The sequence below is a fragment of the Trachypithecus francoisi genome, unplaced genomic scaffold (genome assembly GCF_009764315.1).
Source record: "Trachypithecus francoisi isolate TF-2019V2 unplaced genomic scaffold, Tfra_2.0 Lachesis_group4, whole genome shotgun sequence".
NCBI classification, from domain to species: domain Eukaryota; kingdom Metazoa; phylum Chordata; class Mammalia; order Primates; family Cercopithecidae; genus Trachypithecus; species Trachypithecus francoisi.
The window spans coordinates 97,026,803-97,053,451 of record NW_022681469.1 but is presented as its reverse complement, the minus strand read 5'-3'; the positions used below and the strand labels follow the sequence as shown (position 1 = coordinate 97,053,451).

General features: G+C 37.7%; 1 protein-coding gene across 1 annotated transcript in view; it reads left to right on the top strand.

Annotated features, from left to right (window-relative positions):
• The window catches only part of LOC117072168 (probable C-mannosyltransferase DPY19L2), a 45,726-nt gene extending 30,696 nt beyond the window's left edge, over nucleotides 1–15,030 (top strand). The window contains 4 exon segments of the mRNA XM_033192104.1: nucleotides 466–585; nucleotides 1,671–1,845; nucleotides 11,600–11,699; nucleotides 13,096–15,030. Of these exon segments, the coding sequence (XP_033047995.1) occupies nucleotides 466–585; nucleotides 1,671–1,845; nucleotides 11,600–11,699; nucleotides 13,096–13,225 (525 nt within the window). The 3' untranslated portion in view covers nucleotides 13,226–15,030.
• The last annotated feature ends 11,619 nt before the right edge of the window (nucleotides 15,031–26,649 follow it).

The following is a 26,649-nucleotide window of genomic DNA, read 5'->3' as shown; positions in this document are numbered from 1 at the left end:
GAGCATTGTAGATTTCAGATTTTTGGATCAGGGATGCATTAGTAACTTTGTCACTTTACAGTGAGGCCCGCTGTGTTGGTCCTCCGCCTCCTCACACCACCTCCTGCTCTCCCTGGCTCCTCTGCCTGCTCCATTTTCTTGCCGGCTGCACTTATTGCCTTACAGTAGACTATGTAATGGATTTATTTATTTGCTATGTCTATGTATTGTCTGTCTTTCGGTACTAAATGTACTTAAATATAATACAAGGGCAGAAATTGCTCACTGTTGTATCTGAAGCACCCAGAAGAGTACCTGGAACATAGTAAGCATTTGATAAATTGTTGTTGAATGAATGAATACTAATAGGCTCATTACTAAGTTTGAAGATCCTTATCTTAATGAATAATATAGTTTTAATGTACTTCATTAATTTAAAAATATGAAATATAAAAATGTGATTGTGTCTTATTTGTGTTTTTGTAGCTGGCTTTTCACGCATTGCAGTTGTTAGCGTTTACTGCACTTGCCATTTTAATTATGAGGCTAAAACTGTTTTTGACGCTGCACATGTGTGTTATCGCTTCCTTGTTATGCTCTCGACAGGTAAGGAATTCATTCTTGTGTAACAATACTGTAAAAACTATAGCAGCTACACTTAGTAGTTACTGCAGCTTTGCTGATTCAAAATATAAACACACTAAGTGTTTTTAACTTAACTAACTTAAAGGATTTAAAATATTACTTCATGATTCACTATAAGCAAGAAAAACAATTTCAAGTGGCTTTGAAAAGTATTTCTAGATTTTAATTGATAGTTCTATAACAAGTGATTAGGCAAACATTTCCCCTCTGTTAGTATCCTGTCCATGAACATAACCTTTTGGAGTTCAGGTTTGTGTAAGAGTGCCTGGCACAGTGGCTCACACCTGTAATCCCAACATTTTGGGAGGCCGAGATGGGTAGATCACTTGAGGCCAGAAGTTCGAGACCTTCCTGGCCAACATGGTGAAACCCCATCTCTACTAAACTTCAAAAATTAGCCAGGCACTTTCAAAAAAAAGAGTTTCCTGGTTCACCAAAAGTACCCTGAAGTACTCATCCAATACCAGAGTAGATGCAGAGAAATTGCTCTACTATGGTCCTGTTTGGCTCGAAGAATCTATGAGAAATTCTGGGGTTTTATCAGTGTATCTAACATACAAAAGAACTAGATAAATTAGAATATTGGGCCTAAGGTACTTCTACAAACAACTTAGTTTGAGTTTATAGCCTTAAAATACCATAATGCCTGTTTTCCTGAGAAGAATCTATATATGTCAAGATAATAGGGCTTCCCTGTCTACTAACGATGTCCACAAAAGGCAGCCAAGGATGAAAGGATTTAGTTCTAAGATGTTTCACAGTTGTGATTTGTTGATTTTAATCCTTGGTAGTAAATTAGTACTAGACGGATCAGGCATTCCTTCCTTAATTCTTCCCAGGGGAGAGAAAGTTCCATTTTCACCTGGGCCCTGTAATGCCAACATATTCGTTGCCTTAGAAACAACGAGAGATGGTAATTCTATATATGTGTGTGCTGATATCAAAAGGTAATTCACATTGGTTTGAATAACAAGGTGAGAATTTATTGTTGACCCTACAGTACTCTTCATATAAGAACTATAAATAAATGGTTTCTGTCGTTTCAGCTCTTTGGCTGGCTTTTTCGCAGAGTTCATTTTGAGAATGTTATCTTTGGCATTCTAACAGTGATGTCAATACAAGGTTATGCAAACCTCCGTAATCAATGGAACATAATAGGAGAATTTAATAATTTGCCTCAGGAAGAACTTTTACAGTGGATCAAATACAATACCACACAAGGTGTGTAGGTATTTGGTTAATGCATAGTTGTACGCAAACATACTCACAAACACATTTGTGTATACTGTATAATTGTCATTTCTGATATATGTGTGTATGACAGATTTACAAGTAGGCATTCATACTCTCACAGACTTTGAGCAGACTATTGCAATGTCAATTAAACCCTTCCAAAAGGTAACTTTGCACCCCCTTTAAGCCCCTCCTGATAATTATCAAATTTAAATTAGTACCAGGAAATTAATGACTTTTCACAAGTTATGTCCTTTAACTCTCAGAGAGCACTACAGCATTTTAACCATAACAATGACAAATCAAAGAAGTAAATCTTTAAAAATGAAATTTCACACCTTGTGTCAGGCATAGCAGAAGATACTCTTGATGGTGGGGAGAACTGGCACTGCTTCTGTCACTCCAATCAGTGCCATCTCCTCTAATTCTGTAAACAGGTCATCGGCAGAAGAGTTAAAGTCTTGGATATTCTATTTTCTTCACGAAATCATCTCACAGAGATAGTATACATCCTACTTTTAAATACTCCAAAATGTTCTTTTTAGCTTAGCTCCTTTTCTTCCTGTCTTTATTCAGAACTACCTCAAGCAGATACATATTTTTAAATATCTTTCCAGAGAATCAAGTATATTCTATAACATTTTCTGCAACTAAATTTGTAAATCTAAGATTATTTTTGATATTTAGAAACTTTCTCTGGCACAAATTCTTCACTATGGTTTATTTAAATTTTCTTATGACTCCTGAGCTTGTTTCCTGTTATTTCTTATTTGATAGCCACTTTTTTACTAATTAACCATCATTAAGGTAAATCTTTATAAGCTTTAACTGAGATATTCGGTCTATAGCTTTCAAAGGGTGTAGGTGACAGCGCCTCATTAAACTGCCAAGCCAGTTTAATTCGAATTTTAAAAGTAATCCCCAACAGACTTTTTCTACATAGAAGCTCAAGGTAATCACTCCCTTTCTTTACTCTGCCTTGCCCCTCTGCAGTTATAGCTATTTTTCCCAAGCTTTTAAAGATAGCTGCCCTTTTAATATTTTCTTTTGTCTTTCTTTGTTCCGGTGTTTGTATTACGTTCCTGATAGAGAGCCTACATTTGGCAACTTATCCTTCTAAGATAACTGCTACAAACCCCCATCTCACTTTTAGATGCCTCTTCTTTGATCTTCTTTTCAATCTATCTTATTCTCCTGTTAATTACTCTTATTATGAGTTATCTCATGGTTACCACATATTAAAAGCTGAATGAAGTTTTGTAGTATTAGCGGGACTAGTGCTTATATTGAGGCCCGCCATGTAAGGCTGTATAGTTTGTGCACTGCACAAAGGTGACCAATTGAGAGGGTAAGTGAAAGCTTAAATCCAGCTTGTGGTCCACTCATCAAGCCATGTACAAGTCAGGGAAATACCTTTTTCTAATCTGTGTAGTAGGCTAAATGGAAACTTCCATACAGTGATAGGAAAATACCTTCTTTTTCCTTGTTACGGTCATTTACTTCACAGCCAAAAAGACAGAAGGTGGAGGGGGAGGGTATTTCTTCCTCCCTGTCTGCCATAGATGACAACTCAGTGGGTCCAGCTCTTGCTGGACAGGTGTGCCTAGTGTTTTTTTTTGGAAGACCCTGGCCCAAGGCTTTCAATTCTTCTTGCCCAGCATTTCCCAACCTTAGCACTGTTGACACTGAGGCTGTCCTATGTATTACAAGAAATCCTTGGCATCTATCTACAAGATGCCAACAGCATCTCCTCCCTCCTCCCCATAGCATGACATCCAAAAATGTCTCCAGAAGTTGATAGTGCTCCCTAGGGAGCAAAATCATGCCTGCTTGAGAACCACTTCTCTAGCTTAACAGCTTGTCATCATTAATTATTGAGTCTCCAATAATAAATACACATTCTTTGATTGGCTTACATATTTTCAAATTTGAGGCATATAAAGAAATTTTCATTCAAAGTTGTATTTAGAATGCTTAGTTATATTGGAAAGTAAACACTCAGGGTTCTCAAAGTTTTTAATTTATGTGGGTACGTAGCAGGTGTGTATATTTATGGGGTAGATGGGATATTTTGATACAGGCATACAATATGTAATAATCACATCAGGGTAAATGGAGTATCCATCACTTGAAGCATTGATCCTTTGTGTTACAAACAAGCCAGTTATACTCTCTCAGTTATTTTTAAATGAACAATTAAATTTTGTTGACTATAGTCACCCTTCTGTGTTACCAAACACTACATCTTATCCATTCTATTTTGTTTGTGCACATTAACCATCCTCACTTCCCCTCCACCCCCTCACTATCCTTCCCAGCCTCTGGTAACCATCATTCTATTCTTGATCTCCATGAGTTCAACTCTTAATTTTTGGCTCCCAGAAATAAGTAAGAACATGCAAAGTTTGTCTTTCTGTACCTGGCTTATTTCAGTTAATGTAATGACCTCCAGTTCCATCCATGTTATGGATAGGATCTCATTCTTTTTTTTATGACAGGATCTCATTCTTTTTTATGGCTGAATAGCACTGCGTTGTGTCAGTGTACCACATTTTCCTTATCCAGTCACCTGTTGATGGACACTTAGGTTGCTTCCAAATCTAGGCTATTGTGAGAAGTGCCACAATAAACACGGGAGTGCAGATACCTCTTCTAAACATTTATTTCCTTTCTTTGGGGTATGTATCTAAGAGTAGGATTGCTGGATCATTTGGTAACTCTATTTTTAGTTTTTTGAGGAACCTCCAAACTCTTCTACATAGTGGTTGTACTAATTTACATTTTCCCCAAAAGTATACGAGAGTTCCCTTTTCTCCACATCTTTTCCTGTCTTTTGGATAACAGCCATTTGTTATTGCCTGTCTTTTGAATAATAGCCATTTTAATTGGAGTGAGATGCTATTTCACTGTAGTTTTGATTTGCATTTCTCTGATGATCATTGATGTTGAGCACCTTTTCATGTACCTGTTTGCCACTTTTATGTTTTCTTTTGAGAAATGTCTATTCAGATCTTTTGCCCATTTTTAAAGTAGATTTTTAGATGTTTTTTCCTACAGAGTTGTTTGAGCTCCTTGTATACTCTGGTTATTAATTCCTTGTCAGATTGGTAGTTTGCAAATATTTTCACCCATTCTTTCTGTTGTCTCTTCACTTTGCTGATTGTTTCCTTTGCTGTGCAGAAGCTTTTGTACTTGATGTGATCCCATTTGTTCATTTTTGCTTTGGTTGCCTGTGCTTCCCAGGTATTTACTCAAGAAATCTTTGCCCAATCCAAAAGTCCTGGAGAGTTTCCCCAAAGTTTTCTTGCAGTAATTTCAGAGTTTGAGGTCTTAGATTCAAGTCTTTAATCCATTTGGATTTGATTTTTGCATATGGCAAGAGATAGGAGTGTAGATTCATTCTTCCGCATATGGATATCCAGTTTTCCCAGCACCATTTATTGAAGAGATTGCCTTTTCCCCAATGGATGTTTTTGGGACTGCTGTAAAAAATGAGTTTACTGTAGATGTATGGATTTCTTTCTGGGTTCTCCATTCTGTTCCACTGGTCTGTCTGTTTTTATGGCAGTACCGTGATGTTTTGGTTACTATACTTATGTAGTATAATTTGAAGTCAGGTATTGTGATTCCTTCAGTTTTGTTGTTCTTGCTCAGGGTAGCTTTGGCTATTCTAGGTCTTTTCATATAAATAAGGATTGTTTTTTCTATTTCTGTGAGGAATATCATTAGTAGTTTGATGGGGATTGCGTTGAATCTGTATATTGCTTTGAATAGTATAGACATTTTAACAATATTGATTCTTCCAATGCTTGAACATGGAACATTTTTGTGTCTTCTTCAATTTCTTTCTCCAGTTTTCTATAGCTTTCATTTTAGAGATGTTTCATTTCTTTGGTTAATTTCTAGGTATTTAATTTTATGTGTGTCTACTGTTAATGGAATTACTTCTTAAATTTTCTTTTTCAGATTGTTCTCTGTTGGCATATAGTAATGTTAATGATTTTTGTACGATTTTGTATCCTACAACATTACTGAATTTATTAGTTCTAATAATTTTTTTTTTTGGTGGAGACTTTAGGTTTTGCTAAATATAAGATCATATTATCTGCAAACAATGATAATTTGACCTCTTCCTTTTAAATTTGGATGCTTTATTATTTCTTTCTCTTGTCTGATTGCTCTAGTGAGGATTTACAGTACTATGTTGAATAATGTTGTAAAAAGTGAGCATCCTTGTCACGTCCCAGATCTTAGAAGAAAGGCTTTTGATGTTTCCTCTCTCAGTATGATACTAGCTGTGGGTCTGCTGTATATGGCTTCTATTATGTTGATTAATATTCCTTCTATACCCAGGTTTTTTTTGAAGGTTTTTATCATGAAGGGATGTTGAATTTTATCAAATGATTTTTCTGCATCTATGGAGATGAGATGATCATATGATTTTTCCCTTTCATTGTGTTGATATTACGTATCACATTGATTTGCTGTGTTGAACCATCTTTGTGTCCCTGAGATAAATTCTATTTGGTCATGATGAATAATCTTTTTAATGTGTTACTGAATTCAGTTTGCTAGTATTTTGTTGAGGATTTTTGCATTAACATTAATCAGAGATATTGGCCCATAGTTTTCTTTTTTTGATGGGTCTTTGTATGGTTTCGGTATTCAAGTGATATTGGTCTCATACAGCGGATTTGGAAGTATTCCCTCCTCCTCTATTTCCTAGAATCGTTAGAGTAGGATTGATAATAGTTCTTCTTTAAATGTTTGATAAAATTCAGCAGTGAAGCCCTCAGGTCCTGGGCTTTTCTTTGCTGAGAGACTTTTCATTAGAGATTTGATCTCATTACTTGTGATTGGTCTGTTCAGGTTTTGGATTTCTATACAGTTCAATCTTGGTAGGTTTTAGTATCTAGAGATTTATCAATTTCTAGGTTTTCCAATTTATTGGCATACAGTTGCTCATGGTAGTCTATTAGAGATCCTTTAATTTCTGTGATCCTTTAATTTATCGGCATACAGTTGCTCATGGTAGTCTGTGATGATCCTTTAATTCCTGAGATATTGGTTGTAATATCTCTTTTTTCTAATCTCTGATTTTATTTATTTGGGCCTTCTCTCTTTTTTTCTTCGTCTGGCTAAAGGTTTGTTAATTTTATCTTTTCAGAAAACCAGTTGATCTTTTATATTGTTTTCTTCATTGCAATTTCATTTATTTCTGCTCTGATCTTTATTATTTCATTTCTCCTACTAACTTTGGGCTTTGTTTGCCCTTTTCTAGTTTTTTAAGATGCATCATTGAGTTGTCAATTTGAGATTTTTCTTCTATTTTGATGTAGGCATTTATAGCTATAGACTTCCCTCTTAATACTGCTTTCACTGTATCCCATAGATTTTGATATGTTGTGTTTTCATTATCATTTGGTTCAATAAAATTTTCAATTTCCTTCTTAATTTCTTTATTAACCCACTGGTCATTCAGGAGCATATTCTTTAATTTCTATGTCTGTAGAGTTTCCAAAATTCCTTTTACCACTGATTTCTAGTTTTTTTCCATTGTGGTCAGAGAAGGTACATGATATTGTTTCAATTTTTAAAAAATGTTTTAAGACTTGTTTTGTGGCCTATCCTTGTTTTGTGGTCTGTCCTCGAGGAATGATCCATGTGCTGAGAAGGATGTGTATTCTGTAGCTGTTGGATGAAATGTTCTGTAAGTATCTGTTAGGTCCTTTTGATCTATAGTGCAGATTAAGTTCAGTGTTTCTTTGTTGATTTTCTGTCTAGATTATCTGTCCACTGCTGAAGGTGGGGTGTTGAAGTCTCAGGCTATTATTGTATTGGGATCTGCCTTTCTCTGCCTCTCTCTTTAGCTCTGATAATATTTGCTTTATGTATCTGGGTGCTCCAGTATTGGGTTTATGTATATTTACAATTGTTGTATACTCTTGCTGAATTAACCCCTTTTTCATTATATAATGACCTTCTTTGTCTCTTTTTATAGTTTTTGTCTTGTACTCTATTGTGTCTGATATAAATATGGCTATTCCTGTTCTTTTATGGTTTCCATCAGCGTGGAATATAATTTTCCATCCCTTTGTTTTCAGTCTATATTTGCCTTTACAAGTAAAGTGTGTTTCTTGTAGCTAACAGATTCTTAGGGTTTTGTTTTCTTACTCAGCCACTCTTTGTCTTTTGATTGGAGAGTTTAATCCATTTACATTCAGTGTTATTATTGATATGGACTTACCCCTGCCATTTCGTTATTTGTTTTCTCATTGTTTTGTGGTCTTCTCTTCCTTCCTCTGTTTCTTTCATTGAAGGTGATTTTTCTCTGGTGGTGTGTTTTAACTTATTGCTTTTTATTTTTTGTATATCCATGTATGTTTTTAAACTTGAGGTTACCATGAGCCTTGCAAATAATACAACCCATTATTTTAAACTGATGACAGCACTGATTGCATAAATAAACAAATAAGCCAAAGGAAAGCTAATAAAAATTCTAAACTTTAACTTCATCTCCCCACTTTTTACCTTTTTGTTGTTTCTATTTATATCTTATTGCACTGTCTCTTGAAAAGTTATTGTAGTTATTTTTTATTGGTTCATCTTTTTGTCTTTCTACTTACATAAGTTGTTTTATATACCATAATTACACTGCTGTAATATTCTATGTTTCTCTTTGTACTTACTATTACCAATGAGTTTTATACCTTCTGATTATTTCTTCCTCATTAATGTCCTTTTCTTTCAGATTGAAGAACTTCCTTTAGCATTTCTTATAGGATAGGTCTGGTGTTAATGAGATTTCACAGCTTTTGTTTGATTGGGAAAGTCTTCTCCTTTAGGTTTGAAGGACATTTTCTCTGGATACACTACTCTCATGTAAAAGGTTTTTTCCTTCACTTTAAGTATGTCATGACATGCTCTCCGGGCCTGTAAGGTTTCCACTGAAGAGTCTGCTGCCAGATGTATTAGAGTTCCATTGTATGTTATTTGTTTCTTTTCTGTTGCTGCTTTTAGGATCCTTTCTTTATCTTTGAACTTTGGGAATTTGATATTAAATGACTTGAGTTAGCCTTTGGGTTAAATCAGCTTGGTGTTCCAGAACCTTCTTGTGCTTGAATATTGATATTTTCTCTAGCTTTGAGAAGTTCTCTGTTATACTTTTGAATAAACTTCCTACTGCTGTCTCTCTTTCTAACTCCTTGTCTTCAGGCTCACTAATTCTTTCTTCTGCTTGATCAATTCTGCTTATTAAGAGACTGATACATTCTTCAGTATGTCAGTTGCATTTTTCAGCTCCAGAATTTCTGCTTGATTCTTTTTAATTATTTCAATGTATTTGTTAACTTTATCTGATAGGATTACCAATTCCTTCTCTGTGTTATCTTGAATTTCTTTGAGTTTCCTCAGCACAGCTGTTTTGAATTCTCTGTCTGAAAGGCTGCATATCTCTGTCTCTCCAGGATTGGGCCCCTAGTGCCTTATTTATTGTTTGGTGAGGTCATGTTTTCCTGGATGGTCTTGATGCTTGTGGATGTTTGTCAGTGTCTGGGCATTGAAGAGTTAGGTATTTATTGTAGTTTTTGCAGTCTGGGCTTGTTTGTACCTATCCTTTTTGGAAAGGCTTTCCAAGTATTCAAAGGGACTTTGGTGTTGTGATCTAAGTTTCTGGTCACTGCAGCTGTATCTGCACTAGGAGGCACCCCATGCCCAGTAATGCTGAAGCTATTACAGACTCTTAGAGGTACTACCTTGGTGGTCTTGGAAAAAATCCAGAATTCTTAGGATTAGCAAGCAGAAGTTCTTGTTTCTCTTCCCTTACTGTTTCCCATATGGAGTCTCTCTCTCTCTTTCTCTCTATGTGCTAAGCTGCCTGGAGCTGGGGATGGGGTGACATAAGCACCTCTGTGGCCACCACCACTGGGAATGTGTTGGGTCAGACCTGAAGCTAGCACAGAACTGGGTCTTGCCCAAAGCTCATTGTAACTACTGCCTGGCCACCACCTATGTTTGCCCAAGGTGTAGGGCTCTACAGTCAGCAGGTATCAAAGCAAACCAGGCTGGTGACCTTCCCTTCAGGGTGGCAAGATCCCCCAGGTCATAGTCAGGTCCAGAGATGCTGCTGTCCAGGAGCCAGGGTCTGGAGTCAGACACCTTAGAAATCTACTTGATGCTCTATTCTACTGCAGCTGAGCTGCTGCTGAAACCACCAGACAAAGTCCTTCCCACCCTTCCTTCCCCTTTCCCCAGGCAGAGGGGTCTCTCTGCATTTTCATCACTACCACAGGCCCATGGGAGGTACTGCCTGGCTACCACCAGCATTCACTTAAGGCCCAAGGGCTCTTCAGTCAGCTTGTGGTAAGTGCTGCCAGGCCTAGGACTCACCCTTCAGGGCAACGGGCTCTCTTCCAGCCCAGGGCAGGTCTAGAAATGCCACCCAAGAGCCAAGACCTGGAATCGGGGGACCACAAGAGCCTGCTTGGTGCTCCTCCCCACTGCGGCCAACCTGGTACCTAAGCGATTTTTGGTTCTTATGAAGATGCTTTTTGTGTATATCATTATCACATTTGGTGTTCCTGATGGGAGGATGAACAGTGGAGGCTTCTACTTGGTCATCATGCTCCACCTCCTCTCCAGCATAGTTTTTTTTACAGTAGATCTGAATAATATGTCTTGTCTTTATTACTGATTTTATTGTACTGATTAAAAATGGTAACCTTCACAAGTATATAATTGTTTTTTATACCAAAGTATCAGGAAGTAAGCATTTGGTCTTCTGGTGCTTCAAGAGATGAAATGGAAGCCAGATAGTAGATTTTGATGTATCTCTGGTTATGACCAAATTTATACATGTCATTACTCCAAAAAGTACTAGCAGCAAGTAATGAAATGATTTCATGGCATGTATAAATGGTGTCAGATCAAATGGTAACTCTGAGAACTTAATTAAAGATGATCTGAGGGAAGAAAACAATGCTTTTCTCTTTTTATGGCACATCCACAGGACCACAGTTCACAAGCCACAAAAGTCATTTGAAAAAATGTCCCATGAGACTTGCCCTTCACAGCAGTCTCTCAGTTCCTGGCATTTCACATTATTGGAACAGATATGACATTTTACATTCTTTTTGTTTCGTGTGTGTCTGTAGTCCTGTTGTTAGCATGGTGCTCTAGCACGGCAGGAAGCTTTAGTAAAGCAGTTAAGAGGGCAGGCTCTGGAACTTTCTGGCTGTTACAGTCTTGGGCAAGTAACTTAACTTGGCTGTCTCTTCATCATCTACAACAGCAGTCCCCAGCCTTTTTGGCACCAGGCACTGGTTTCTTGAAAGAGCATTTTTTCCACAGAACTGGGGGATATGGGGTTGTTTCTGGATGAAACTGTTCCACCTCAAATCATCAGGCATTAGATTCTAATGAGTGCACAACCCAGACCCCTCACATGCTCAGTTTGTAGATTCTACAAAGAACAGAGGACCCACCTCTTAGAATTGTGCAAATTAAGTTATTTAATTCTTGTTAAAATATAGAGCACAGTTTCTAGCACCAAGATAGCATTTAACAAAAGTCAGCTATTATTATAGTAGACAATGAGTAGCTATTGAGTCAATAAAAGGAATGAGGTCCCTGGTCATGTAAATAGGCATCATCCTTCTTAATCTGAGTTCACATATTAGAGGTAAGTTTAACTTCTGATTTTCTTTAAAACATTTCATTGAAGAATATAGCCTTTTTTTTCCAGGTGCTGTCTTCGCAGGTGCCATGCCTACAATGGCAAGTGTCAAGTTGTCTACACTTCATCCCATTGTGAATCATCCACATTACAAAGATGCAGACTTGAGGTTGGCGGCAGATGAATATTTCATCAAGACTCACTTGGTGACTCCCAATTCTTAGGAATTGGGAAAATTTTTACACACACACACACACACGCACACACACGCACACACACAAACTCATCAGCATTTTCATGCTAGAAGTTAAAAAAAAAATGACAATAACCATCCAGAAATGACAGTACGTACCCGTTGCCTCTAGAGCAAGCTGACCTCTGAAAACTGAAAAATGCAAAAGCCAGTTTTTCCCAAAGTGACAAATGTGTCACATATTTATAATGTGTGTGTATTCCAGTAAAACTACTAGGTAGTTGGAACAGGAGATAGGATGGATTTTACTCACAGCCATGGTTTGCCAACCCCTGCTCTACACCACAAGCCCCACTCTGATTTAAGAAATGATTTGTAGATCTTACTGGTGGCCAATGACTAGCCTTTTGTGACACGTAGAAAAAGTACATGAAAGCTGCTATTATATATTACGTGTTTTCCTGAAAATTTTTGCTAGCCGATTATGAGAACTCTAGTTTCCATTGATGTCTTAAAGTTTTGCTTTCCTTAAATGGCTGGTTTTAAAAATTATTTTGGTTATTCTAGTAGTTGTCAGTATAATCTTCTTTAAAAGTGGATTTTTGGCCTATTGTTAGAGGCAAATGTTTACATTATTTAAAAGTTTTAGGTCTGCTGTCTAGGAGCCAGGGTTTGGAGTCAGACACCTTAGAAATGTACCTGATGCTCTCTCTGTTCTACTGCGGTGAACTGGCATGGAAACCACTGTGGTGACTGAGCATCCCATATGCTTGAAATTCTAAGCAACATCCAATGCATAGGTGATAGTTTGTCAGGATTTTGTAAGAACTCCCACTACAGTCAAACCACCTATTGTACCATATTTTGGTGACCATCCCCATTTCTCAAGATTCTGTGAAGGTGCTTTTCCTACCTGTTCTGACACCCTGGATGCCCATTGTCTAAGTGTTCTACTTGATACACTCAGTTTCAATTCATGTGTTTGTCAGAGCTTCTTCAGATGAAATTAAGCATTGAAAGATATGTTTTGACTACATTCAGTCTCTGCCAGAATATATTCTCTGAAAACTTTGTGAATTATGAGAAGAAAATGTTATATCCTAAGCTGCTCTCTGCTACCCAGTACAACTTTAGACTATTTTAAACACTAATAAGCAGTATATGCAGAATTAAAATTGCTATAAGTTTTATTACATTCAAAATATAAGTAGGAATGTGGAAACTGCCATCTCCAAAGTAGTTGATGCTGTTTTGAGTCATGTATATCAGTGTTCCACCCAGTGAGTATTGAGATTTCAATTTAGTAAGTTTTTTTAGTCTACTCTATTATCATTCATTTTAAAATCTTTTAAACTATTGTTTAAATGTAAAGGGCCCGGACAAAAATAGTTTATTCTACATATAGTCGAAAATCTGCCAAAGAAGTAAGAGGTAAATTGTTGGAGTTACATGTGAATTATTATGTTTTAGAAGAGGCATGGTGTGTTGTGAGAACTAAGTGAGTATTAACTCTATGCTCTCTGATATGGTATATTTTTAAGCAACAAATGTTTCACTTTATTACAGTAGTCCTGATTCTTTAAGAGATTTTAGTTTAAATTCATTAAAATATCCTGGTATCTTAGTTTAAATTATTTCATCTAGAGAAGTAAAATTATACTATCAATGAAGTAGAATTTAATTCCAAACATTATAGTATATTTTAACATCCTGATTTTTCAATTTAACATCTTCTACTTAGCTTTTTTCATAATTTTTTAAATATGAAAATTTTTATTAGATATCTGAAATATGGATTTGAATTTAAAACATAGTGAGATATTAGCATCCAGTAGTGTGGCTGAGTTGGATTTGTAAGACTTAAAAGAAAAGTGACAAAACTCAAAATGCCATAATAAGAAAAACATAATAAGAAAAATTAAAAATTTTTAATTTCTGAATTTTGAATCTCTAAAAATCATAAAATTCTAAGATGTGTAATGGATCTTTTGAGGCCTTTGTTTAGGCTCCTAAGCAGAGATATTAGCTCCTGCACATGACAGGAAATTCAGGCACATTAATTGTCTCCTAGAACAACACATTGGCAATCAGAAGAACAAAACAGGTTCTACAGTAACTTCAACATATCATTTACATTGTGCAAAAGGTTTCAGAGATGCAAGCTAAAATGAGAAAGTATGACCAACACCCTGAAAAAAAAAATAAGTTAATAGAAACCAATTCAAGTAGGTCCAGATGTTGGATTTGGCAGCCAAAGACTGCAAAGCCACTATTACAAACACATTCAAAGGCTTCAGAAAAATATATTCAATAAATTAAAAGAAAACATGGTATCCATGACTGAAGAGATATGGAATCTCAGCAGACAAATAGAAACACTCTAACCCCCATGGGAATTCTCGAGCTAAAAAGTATAGTAAATGAAATGAAAATTATTTAAATGTACTCAACAGTTTGGAGATGAAAACAGAACATTTGAACAGAAAATTCAGTGAATTTGAAGATAAATCAAGAGAGAATAGTTGATCAAAAGAACAGGAACCAAAAAGATTGAAAAATAACCAATGTCACAGACCTGTGTAACATTAAGTAGTTCAACACATGCATAATTTTAATATTAGGTGTAATGAAAAAAAGAACATGACAGAAAAAATATTGAAGAAATGTTGGCCAAAAATGTCTCAAGTTTGATAAGAGCTACTAACTTAAAGATCTGCTAAGCTCAACAAATCCAACTGGGTTAAGCCCAAAGAAAACCAAAGCAAGGCACATTATAGTCAAAATGGTAAAATCAAAGATAAAGAGAAAATTTGAAAATAAGAGAAAAAATGATATGCTATATAAACATCTGACTTCTCAACATAAATAGTGGAAATTATCAGACACTGGAATGGTAATTCAAAGTGCTGAAGAAGAAAAATCAAGAATTCTATATTTAATGAAATTATCTTTTAAAAATGGAGGCCAAAAATACATTTTTCAGATCAAAAAAATCTAATATAATTTGTTGGTAACAGATTTATACTTCAAGATGGACAAGAAGTTCTATCAGCTGATGAGAAATGATGCCAGATGGTAACTCAGATATACAAGAAATACCGAAATGCACTGGAAATGGTACATATGTGGATATTAATCACTATACATTTTTCTTCTCTGAAAATCTTTAGAAGACATTATTTAAGACAAAGATGATACCATTATATTTTTTACTTCATGACAGAAATTAAATATACATGACAGTAGCACAAAAATTGAGTAAATGGAAATGTATGATTTACTAGAAATAACCCAATTTTAATGATAAGTAAATCATGATATGTTAAAGATGTTTGTTGTCATCCCTAGCAAAACTACTCAAAAAAAAGAGCATAATGGCAAGCCTAGACATGGATGAGCCTGGATACTTTAAGTGAAATCAGTCAGCCACAGAAAGATAAATAGTGCATGTTGTCACTCATGTGAAAGCTAAAAGAAGTAGCTCATAGAAGTAGAGTAGAATTGTGGTAGTCAGAGTCTGAGTGGGAAGGTTAAGGAGGAGAAGAAAATAAGGAGAGGTTGGTTAAGAGATACAAAATTAGAGATAAATAGAAGGAATAAGTTCTAGTGTTCTCTGGCACTTTAGAGTGAATATTAGTTAACAGTAACATTGTATATGTCAAGAAAGAACAGGATTCTGAATGTTCCCAGCACAAACAAATGGTAAACATTTGAACTGATAGATATCCTTACCCTGATTTATCATTACACATTGTAATTATGCATTGAAATATCACTCTATACTTATAAATATGTATAAGTATTACTTGTCAACTAAAAATAAAAGGGGAAAAAGCCTAAACATGTAACTAGCTTAAGACCCAGCAATTGTACTGGGCATTGTTTCACAGACAGGTGAAAAGTTGTGTTCATACAGAATTCTGTAGAAAAATGTCTACAGCAGCTTTATTTGTAATAGCCTAAACCTGAAACAACCCGGATGTTTTTCGCAAGGTGAATGGTTAAATAATAGTGATCTATTCATACCATGGAATACCGCTCAGCAATAGAATCAAACTATTGATACACTCAAGATCCTGGATGAATCTCCAGAGAATTGTTTGAATGAAGAAAAGACAATCCCCAAAGGTTACATACTGTATGATTCCATTTATGTAACTGTCTTCAAATGATAAAATTATGGATAATGATTTGTGGTTGCGAGGGGTTAGGGTGGGGTAGGAATGTGGGGCAAGTATAGTATGTGTGGCTATACAAGCGATCTCCATGGTGATGGAAATGCTCTCTATCGCCATTCTATCAATGTGAATTATCTGGCTGTGATATTATGCAAATATGCAAGATGTTACCATGGCGGGGGGCACTGTTTAAAGTCTATACAAGAGCTACTTGTATTATCTCTCACTTAATGTGGATCTCCAAACTTGAAATAAAGTTGTTTTTTTTAAAAAAAAAAAAAAAAAGCACAATAGCAAGCCTATATCAAACCGTATCAGTAATTTCAAAGTGAAGGAGGACTAAACTTTTCCAAACAAAAGGCAAAGATTGGCAAACTGAATACAAGAGCAAAACCTATCTATGGGCTGCCTGCAAGAGGTGCATTTTAAATGCAAATATGTATATTGGCTGAAGGAAAGAGAATGGAAAAGATACCATGTGAGTAAACATTAGAAAGCTGAAGTGAAAAATGTATAAATATCAGATAAGATAGATGTTAAGACAAAGAATATTACTAGAAACGACGTTTTATAATGCAAAATAGTTCAGTACAGGAGAAAGATGTAATAATTTGAGTGCATATGAACTTAAAAGAGAATTTCAAAATCTATGAAGCAAAAACTCAAAAGGCAACAAATAAGATTAAAATGGAATTATAAAAATCACTCAATCCAAAATAAGGCAGAAGAAGTCGGAAAGGGAGACAAAGATCAGACAGAACAAAGAGAAAGCACCGAGATGACAGACTTAAATCTAACCATATCAACTATCACATTAAGTGTAAATGAACTTGTGGTAGGCTGAATAATGAGCCCCCCACGATGGCCATGTCCTAATTCCCAGAAATTGTGAATTACATTACTCACATGGAAAAATGAAATTTGCAAATGTGATTAAATTAATGCTCATGAGATGTGGAGATTATCCTTATTATCCAGGTAGGACAAATGTAATCACAAAGTCTTTATAAGGAGGTGGCAAAAGAGTAAGAGATCAAAAAGGTGATGTGATGGTAGAAGCAGAAGTTGGAGTGATATAAGGCCACAAGCCAAGGAATGAGGCCAGCTTCTAGGAGCTGGAAAAGCAAGGAAGTGGATTTTCTTCTCAAACCTCCTGAAGGATTGGAGTCCTGCCAATACCGTGATTTTAGACTTATGAGCTCCAAAATTTGAAAGAGAATAAATACATGTTGCTTTAAGCAACTGTTTGTGGTAATTTGTTATAGCAGCAATAGGAAACTAATATAGCTCTAAACACCACAAATGAAAAGCAAGAATTGTCAGATTGCATAGCAAAGCAAGACCCTACTATAGGCTACTTTCAAGAAATTTGTTTAAATATAAAGAAACGAAGAGGTTAAAAGTTAACAGATATGAAAAGGACAGGTGATGCTACTACTAGTCAGTGAAAACTGGTGTGGCTGTAATAACATCAAAGTACATTTGAATGCTAAGAATATTATCAAGGTTAAACAAGGATTTTTAAATGAAGGGATTTATATTTCAAGAGGATGTAGCAACCCTGAACATTTATGCACTCAGGTAACAGAGCTTCAAATATATGAAGCACAACTGATAGAACTTTAGGAAAAAATAGACAAATCTACAGTATAGTTAGAAATTTTAATTGTCTTCTCTAAATTTGTAGAATAAAAAGAAATGTAGCAAGAATACAGAAGATTTAAATAACGCCATCAACCAGTATGACCTAATTGACGTTTATAGTACACACCCTAGAACAGCAAAATAGACATTCAAGCACACACAGACTATTTATCAAAAAAGACCAGTTTCTAGGCCACAAAACAAGTATTGACACATTTAAAATACTTTAGATCATGCAAAGTACAATCTCTGACTACAATGAAATTAAATAAGAAATTAGTAACAGAATTCTATGTGGGAATTCCCTCAAATGTTTAGAAACTAAGTAATACACTTCCAGATAATCCATGGTCAAGAAGAAACAAAAGGAGGGTGAGTTTCAACGTATTTTGACCTAAGGGAAAATGAGAACACCATCCCGCTATTTGTGGGATGCAGATACAGCAGTAGAGAGATTTGTTTTTATGTTGAATGCCTATAATAGAAAAAGAAGAAAGACCTCATATCAGTCACTCGGCTTTACCTTAAGGAACTAGAAGAAAAGAACAAGTAAACTCCAAAGTAAGGAGAAGAAAAGAAAGCATAAAAATTAGAATCAAAATCAGTGTGAATTTCCCCTCAAAACGGGGAAAAGTCAATAAAACCAAACACTGATTCTTGAGAAGATTAATAAAACTGATTAACTTCTACCCAAACTACAAGATTGAAGACATAAATTACTAATATCAGGAATAAGAAAGATTTTATCACTACAGGATCTGAAGATTGAAAAGGGTAATGAGGGAGTTTTAGGAACAACTTCACTAAGTAGGACAAAATAGATAAAATGGACAAGTTCCTTGAAAGCTGCAAAACCAAAGCTCACTTAAGAAATAGAAAATCTTATATCTATTACCTTGTTATGAATGACCTTATATCTATTTAAAAAATTGTCCAGAGCCATGAGGCCCGGAATTAGCCGACCTCTGTTGCTTGATCTCCGCAAAGCAGAGACAAGATGGCACATTTCCGGGTTCTTTATTACAAACCTTTCCCGCGTGCGCCTAAAGTTTTTCCCGCGTGCGCCTAAACCCTTCCCGCGCGCGCCTAAACCTTTCCCGCGCGCGCGCAAACTTTTTCCCGCCCAGGAAGATATGCAGCCTGTGGCGCAGGCATGATCCCGCGCCCGGGAAAATTACAAACCCACGGTGCATGCGCAATTGTAATTTGAGTAAACCCAGCCTCCTGTCACCACCCTGGCGCAACCTCTTCCTCTGCCAGCCTATATAAGGCGTTGCACCGCCACCATTAAACGAGACTTGATCAGACTATTTGTCTTGTCTCCATTTCTCGTGTTTTCTTGTCTCCTCCATTCCCACTCCCCCTTCCAGGGTCTGTTTGACTGTCCTGCAGGTCGTGACATAAAATTATATTTGTAATAAAAAGAATTGTCACAAAGAAAACTTTAAGACAGATATCTTCACTGGAAATAATTCCAATTCTACAAAGTATTCCAGAAAATTCAAAAGGAGGGATTACTTCCCAGCTGGTTCTGTGAGGTCAGCATTATCCTGAAACCAACATGAGAGAAACATTACAATAAAAGGAAACAACCAATCAAAATGTATCATGAACACATATGTAAAATTGCAACAAATGAATCCAGCAATATATTAAAGAAAGACAATACATAATGTACCAGTGGAGTTTATCCCAGGAATGCAAAGTTATCTCACTATTTGAAAACCAATTAGCTAAATTCACCATGGTAACAAACTGAAAAAGAAAGACTGCATCATCCTCTCAGTACATTCAGGAAAAAGTACCAAATGCCTTATACAAACTTGGTGTATAGTGCCCTTGATAAGGAAGCTCAGCTTTGCTTTCTGAACTAGGTCATGAAAATAATGCTCATCTTTGCCCTTGTCCTGCTCCCCCGACCCAGACGCTTAACTGCCCCATTCATTTTTCAATAGAAACATAGTGAGTGTTCACATGTGAGCTAGATACTGGGGAGTCAGAAGTGAAAGCTTAGTCCTTGGTCCTCACGGAGCTCACAGGCTGGTGGGGAAAGATAAATAAATAAAACTACGCTGCAGATATTTTGACAGAGATTTACACAGGCTACTTGTGGCAAAGATTTATTGCGGTCCTCCAAACTGATTCCACTCTTCTTCCATATTAATTGAGTTGCCCAGCTCCACACCATACCTTCTTCCCTTCCCACAAACTCCCTCCCTGCAACTTGGTGTGGTCATATGACCAGCACCTCCCCATTAGGAATATGAGTTAGAAGTGATGTGTGCCACTTCCAGGCCTGGGCCTTCAACCATGGCACATGTCCTCTACCACTTTCTTACCCTTTCTGGTGAGCTGGAACATGATAAGGCCTGTAAACTAGCATCAACCATGTAGAAGAGGATGGTGCTCCAGGTGATGGGGAGAAATTAGATGGAAGGAGTCCTTGTGACTGCATAGAGCAAATGGGCCCCCCTACCGGTTCTGGATTGCTTCGAGAATGAGAATAAAGGGCTTTGTTTCTTAAGTCACTGTATTGTTGGGCCTCTTTGTTACTGCACCTTAGCTTTCACTCTAATCAGTACAACTCTGTGTGCCACACTGAAGCACTGTCTGAAATGGGAGTAAACAGTCTTCTGAGATTACACACAAAGGATCTCCATATTTCCTTGATTCACATACACCAGATGTTAATGCTTTCCCTATTTGTCTATCATTCTGTTTGTATATGTAAATATGTATGCATTTGTGTATTTCCCCTGAAATGTTCATGAGAAAGTTACAGACATAAATATTTAAGTATTTCTATCAAAAACAAGGACATGCTCTTACATACAATAGTACAGTTGTTAAAATCTGAAAAAGTAACATTGATACCCACCTTATTATGTTAGCTAAAGACCTTATTTCATCATTAGACTAATTGTCCTAATAATATCTTTTACAACAAAAGAGAGAAAAAATGTATTACTCAAGGATCCAATCCAAGATCATGTCTTGGGTGATCATTTTCTCCTTTTCTTCTTCAATCTGGAATAATTTCTCAGTTTGTCTTTTATGACTTTGACATCTGGAAGAATACAAGCCAGTTATTTTTGAGTTTGTCTCTCTCAGTGTGGCTTTGTCCTCAAGATTAGATTCAGATTATATTTTTGACAGGAATCTCACAGAAGTGATACTGTGTTCTCATTGCCTCCTATCAGGTGGCACAACATTTCCATCTGTCCCATTACTGGTAATGTTAACTTTAATTACTTGGTTAAGATGCCAGATTTATCCATTGTAGTTACTATTTTTTTCCTTCAAAATAAAGATGAAAAAGGGAGAGAAAATGAAAGGAAAGGAAGGAGTCATTTATCCCAAACAATTTTGAAATCCAGCAGGGCAAATTCCATTCGCCTTTAAGGAATGGGAATGATCCCCTGGGCCTGAGGCTTTGCAGTTAGAGGCATCTTTCTTTTTTCTTAAAGGGCCTCACATGTTTGCAGCTTTTATTAGCCCGCTTCCTGCCTGTAGAATTTTGGAAGTTCTATAGCCTTCTTTCACTTCATCTTGTCCCTATTTCTCTCAGTCCAAGCTGGCAGTGTTTCTGCTCATATAACATTCTCAAAAACTTTATGGGTCTCCTGTTTAAGACATAGGGATTCATACCGTTAGACAAGAAGGTTATTTACAGATCTTTCTTTGATAACCCCCATATCTATTCCTGGCTTCTTCTTAGATGGCTTATGAGTCACATCTAATCTCTTCACAGAGCCCTCTGTGTGACTGAATACTCTGGTCTTTTCGTCCCTCTGATGCACTGGCAAGAGGTTGTCCAGCCACACCTTGGCTTTCCCTTTAGAACATACTTTCTTGACAGTAAATCTCCTCATTTTAGTGTCTTTTGAAATAAGGATTGGCTGAGAATTTCCCAAACTATCAAGTCATGGTTCCTTTTTGCTTAACAGTTCCTTCTTCAATCCCTCTGTTTCCTTTCACATCTTACTATAAGCAGCAGGAAGAAACAAAGCTGCATCTTTAACTACTTGCTTTCAACACTAAGCTTTCTGCTACCAGATAGCAAGGATCACCTTTCTTGCAGTTTTCAATAAGGTGTTCCTCATTTCCTTTGTGCCTCCATCAGCAGTGATGCTAGCATCCACATTTCTACCAATGGCCTATTTATAGTAATTGAGGTAGTCCCCTTAGAAAACATAGGTTTTCCCTACTGTGCTCCCCAATTCCTTCTGAACCCTCACAAGCAAAGTCTTTAATATCAATATTTTACTTGCAATCTATTCAAGACAGTCTAGGCTTCTTCTATTATATTCTTCAAAATTCTTCTAGCATCCACTTGTTACCTATTCCAAAGCAAATTACACATTTTTAGGTATTTGTTACAGCAGCACCCCACCCTTAGTACCAAAATCTGTATTCATTTCTTAGTACTGCTGTAACAAATTGCCACAAACTTTGTGACTTAAAGCAGCACAAATTTATTATCTTATGGTTCTAGCGGTCAGAAATGTAAGATGGATCCATAGGACTGCACTCGTTTTGGGGACTGTAGGGGAGAATTTGTTTCTTTACCTTTTCCAGCTTCTAGAGGCCTCCTACATTCTTTGGCTCATGACCTCTTCCTCCATCTTTAAAGTATCTTCTCTCCTCCCTGACCTCTGCTTCCATTCTTAAATCTTCACTCACATTTCTGTCCCTCCTGCCTTCCTCTTGTAAGACCCTTGTGGTTACCTTGGTCCACCCAGATAATCCAGGATAATCTCCCCATATCAACATCCTTGACTCAATCACATCTGCAAAGTCCCTTTTCCCTATCATGTCTCGTATTCACAGGTTCTGGGGATTAGGATGTGGACATTTTGGGTGGCCAGCTAGAATGTTCTTGAAGGTCTGTCTATTGTCCATAATGACCCACACAAAAGAAGGTAGTTAATTCATCAACTTAAAGGTGAATTCATTGAATTAGAGGTTAATTAATCCATCCTTGATATAATCACCAATAATTACAGGGAGAATAGTTGGGTCAAAAAGGAGCCCCCAACACAAATGGCGAGACATTTCATGGTCCATTCTCTTCCACATACAAACATAGAACCTGAAAGTTTCCCAGTTACTCCAATTTGATATTTATTGTTAAACTTGATCTCAATCACAAGTATGTTGACTTAGAAAAACATGGGCAGTGTCACTGAGTAGTTACAGTCATAGGTTATTTAACTTAACACTGCTCAGGCAGCAGGAAAAGCATGAATTTACAATCAGTCAGACCGAAACAATGTTGTGCCAGACTGTGTGTTTGTAACCATTGATAGCATCAGACATAGTAGAATAATCCAGGACCAATCATGTCCCAGGTTTCTTTTGCCCAGGCTGCCACCTGGAAAATGTACCAATCAGGTTGACCCGGGTTTGCTATTAGGGGAAGGAAAGACATACCATGTCCATGAATGGTCAGAATGGAATACCAAATTGTCATAACAGGTCTATATAACTCTGTACTCCTTTTGTACTAATTATTACCCAGGAGTAACCAAAAAGAATGACCTTTTCTTGAGACAACCAAATTAAGTGACCAAATTGCCTTACTAAAATATGTAGACCAGGAAAATGTACCCGACAAAGAGTCAGAAACATTTTTGTGTTAATTTTTGAGAATGCCATTCTAGCACTCAGCAATACTGGATATAGTAAGGAATATGGAATGTCCATTAAATTAATTGACTATGATCTCATTGTTAGATGTTATTTGCAAATGATTTAGAAAGCCTAATGCATGACACAATTTCATTTTAAAGCACAATGGTGGGGCTACAGTCAGCAGATTGGACTGAAACAGCAATAGCATAACCTTAAAAAGAAAAATGTCAAAGCAGTGAGACAACAACAGTAGTCTCAAAAGGGGGTCAAAGATTTGATATAATCAATTTGCCAGGAACAGACAGAGGTAATGTCCTGTGCAATGTGGCCTACTTTACCACAGAACAAACAGGCCAAAATTTGGCAGGAGTCACAGAGCTGGTATACAATGGAAGCTTCTGCATCAGAAACACATGGTCCTTTACAGTGTCTAGTCTGCAATGGTGGATCTGTTGCCATTTCTGATGAGGTGAGGACACCAGGCAGCAATAGCAGCAATCTGGGCATTGCACGCTCAATCAACAGCTCAATTCTCATTGTTCCCATCAGACAAGAGGCCCTTACAAGGGCATCAACACGAGGGACCCAGACTCTGTGCTTGGGAGACACAATTTGTTTATACAGTTCATGGCCACAGAGAGGGATGTCTTTATCTGCCCGTCTCAGTCTTCCAAGTGGCAGACCACATGGCTAGGCCATTGGTAACAGCCTAAGAGTCAGAAATAGTCCTTAGGAGTACTGTCTAAGGTGAGGGTGTGGCTTTCAATTAAGCCCATTGTGCTGCAGTTGGTCTTACAGAATTGTCACTGAGGCTGGATGGTTGCTGCCACCCAGTGGACATCATCAAATGTCATCTTAGCTAAACCATCATCAGTGAAAGAGCTCAGGGTTACAGACCAACCTTGATGAATCAAGGGCCCTGTTGAGCCAGCAGCTTTCCTTCAGGCAGTGCAGTGGGAGATAAAGTTTCTCCCAAAGAGATGACTGCTACTGTTTCATGTAAAACTCAGTGGCCCCTCAGATGCCACTAGAGCAGCACTCTTAAATATACTATTTCTATTTGACAAGACAGGCTCATTGGGCGCTTCCCACCTTGTTTTGTTGAGTCCCATTTGACCCATCCCAAATGGGAATATCCAGCCTGAGAGTCACAGGCCGCTGTTGGAAAGATTTTCAGTTTAAACAAGAGCTTAGTAGCAGGTTAATAGCTGCCAATAGGGAAGAGTCGGGTGGGAGGAGTACTCGGTGGCTCTGTGAGAGAAGTGGAGCTATTGTACTAAAGAATGGCCTCTCCTAGTACTCCAGCAGTCATTATGCCTCACTAAAGCTGACATTTCCCTTTCTCCACCAGGTTTATATATTGTTTCTGTTGGACTTGCCGGACAGTACATGTGGTCATCCCTGAACAGGAAAATTCCCTCTGATATTTGTGGACATTCACAGTACAAGCATATAAAACATCATTACTAATCATGCATTCAGTCATGCAAACCACAACAGGATTAGCCCAGAAGTCCCACCCAGCAGGCCATGTTAACTTCCCCTCCCTACTTCCAGCTGTGTCTAAATTCCACAGGCTGCAAGGAGCTGACCTGAGTACATGTCAGGATCCACAGCAACAGCCTCTAGACCATGCTGTTTCCCAGCTGAGAGGGCAGGGGTTGAATGCTAGCAGGAAGGATAAGGCTATGGTGTTAGCCTTTTCATTTTACTTCTTTCAACCCCTCACCCCCAGGTTGGTGCCCAAGCACCAGCACTACTTCCTCTTCATATACCCCCTGGCATTCAGTGAGCACCAGGGCTCAGTGTCCCCTTTCACTCTGCCCTTTAAACACCCTGGCTACAGCTCTACCATGCTGTTCTGAGGGCCTTTGGAGACCCCTGTGCCTAGTGCCCACCTCTCACTGGCCAAGTTGAACTGTGGCAAGGACCAGGGACATGACTGCAGCACTTCAATGCTACTAAGCAAGGTTCTGTGCTCACTTTTCCTTCTGAGCACTCTCCTGCTCATGGCTTAACCGATGTTTTCAGCTCATTTAAACCAATGGTTTTGGTTCATGGAAAGCTCTATGTAAATAGTAAAGTCCTCATTGCTAACACCAGTTGTTTGGCTTTGAGGACTCCTGGCTCAATGTCCATCGAGACACTGTGTTTCAGCTGGGGCCAAGGAGCTTGCTCGCCCGTTGTCCTGATAACATTCCTGACTCTGCCCACCAAGAGGAGAGAATGAGCAACATCAGGCACCATTCAGGTGGCTTGTTTAATCCTGGTTTTTGCAGCTTAGCCTCTAAGCATTAATTCAACTCATGTTTATTAACAGGTAGAACAGTGGCAAACCCCTCCTCCACCACCACCTTCCACATGCACAATCCTTCCCCTCCCAACTAGTTGGGCAAGAACATTTGCTACCAGATCCCAGGGAGTTTTCTCATCTATCTGATCCTGGTTTATGGAATCCTTGTTCTTCCTTTTCAAGAAAGCCAAGTCCCTTGGGCCAGTGGCTCACACCTGTAATCCCAGCACTTTGGGAGGCTGAGGTGGATGGATCATGAGGTCAGGAGTTCGAGACCAGCCTGGCCAGCATGGTGAAACCCTGTCTCTACTAAAAACACAAAAAATTAGCTGGGCATGGTGGTGCACACCTGTAGTCCCAGCTATTCGGGAGGCTGAGACAGGAGGATTGCTTAAACCTGGCAGGCAGAGGTTGCAGTGAGCAGAGATTGTGCCACTGCACTTCAGCCTGGGTGACAGAGCAAGACTCTGTTTCAAAAGTAAATAAATAAATACATAAATTTTAATTTTTAAAAAAAAGGAAAAAAAAGAAAGCCTAGTCCCCATCTGCATTCCTTATCACCAAAACTGTCAGGGCTGCAATTTTATTTTACCCTATTTTTTTAAGCTACCCTATTATGGATACTGGCAGAAAACACAAACAAGACTCTGGGGTCAGAGACAGCAGACTTTATTACTCACAGCATAGCAAGCATCATGAGCATCAGTATGTTTACACTGGTTCCCCTTGCTTGTATGCCCCATGATGGCTACGTGGCAGGTCTGCATATGCAGTATGCTGTGTTATGGAAGAAAAACACTGAACTTCAAAAATCTACCACTTTTATAGCAAGCAGTAAGCAAGCCTGTTCTTTGTCTCAGAGGGAGACATTACCTCATCTTTCAAAGTTGTTCACTACAGATGAAACCCTGAGAAATTACCTGGGTAAAGAGAAGTCAAGGCACATTTTTGGCATACCCAGCAAGACGTGTAAAAGCACAAGAGACCTATGGAGGGGTTTCTCAACAACAATCAGCCCTCTTGTAACCTCCCAATGGGTTCACCTTGCCTGCTCCCTAGACAGAGCCCATTTATCAAGATGGGGAATTGCAATGGGGAAAGAGTAATTCATGCAGAGCCGGCTGTGTGGGAGATGGGAGTTTTATTATTACTCAAATCAGAGGAGGGGCTTGGATTT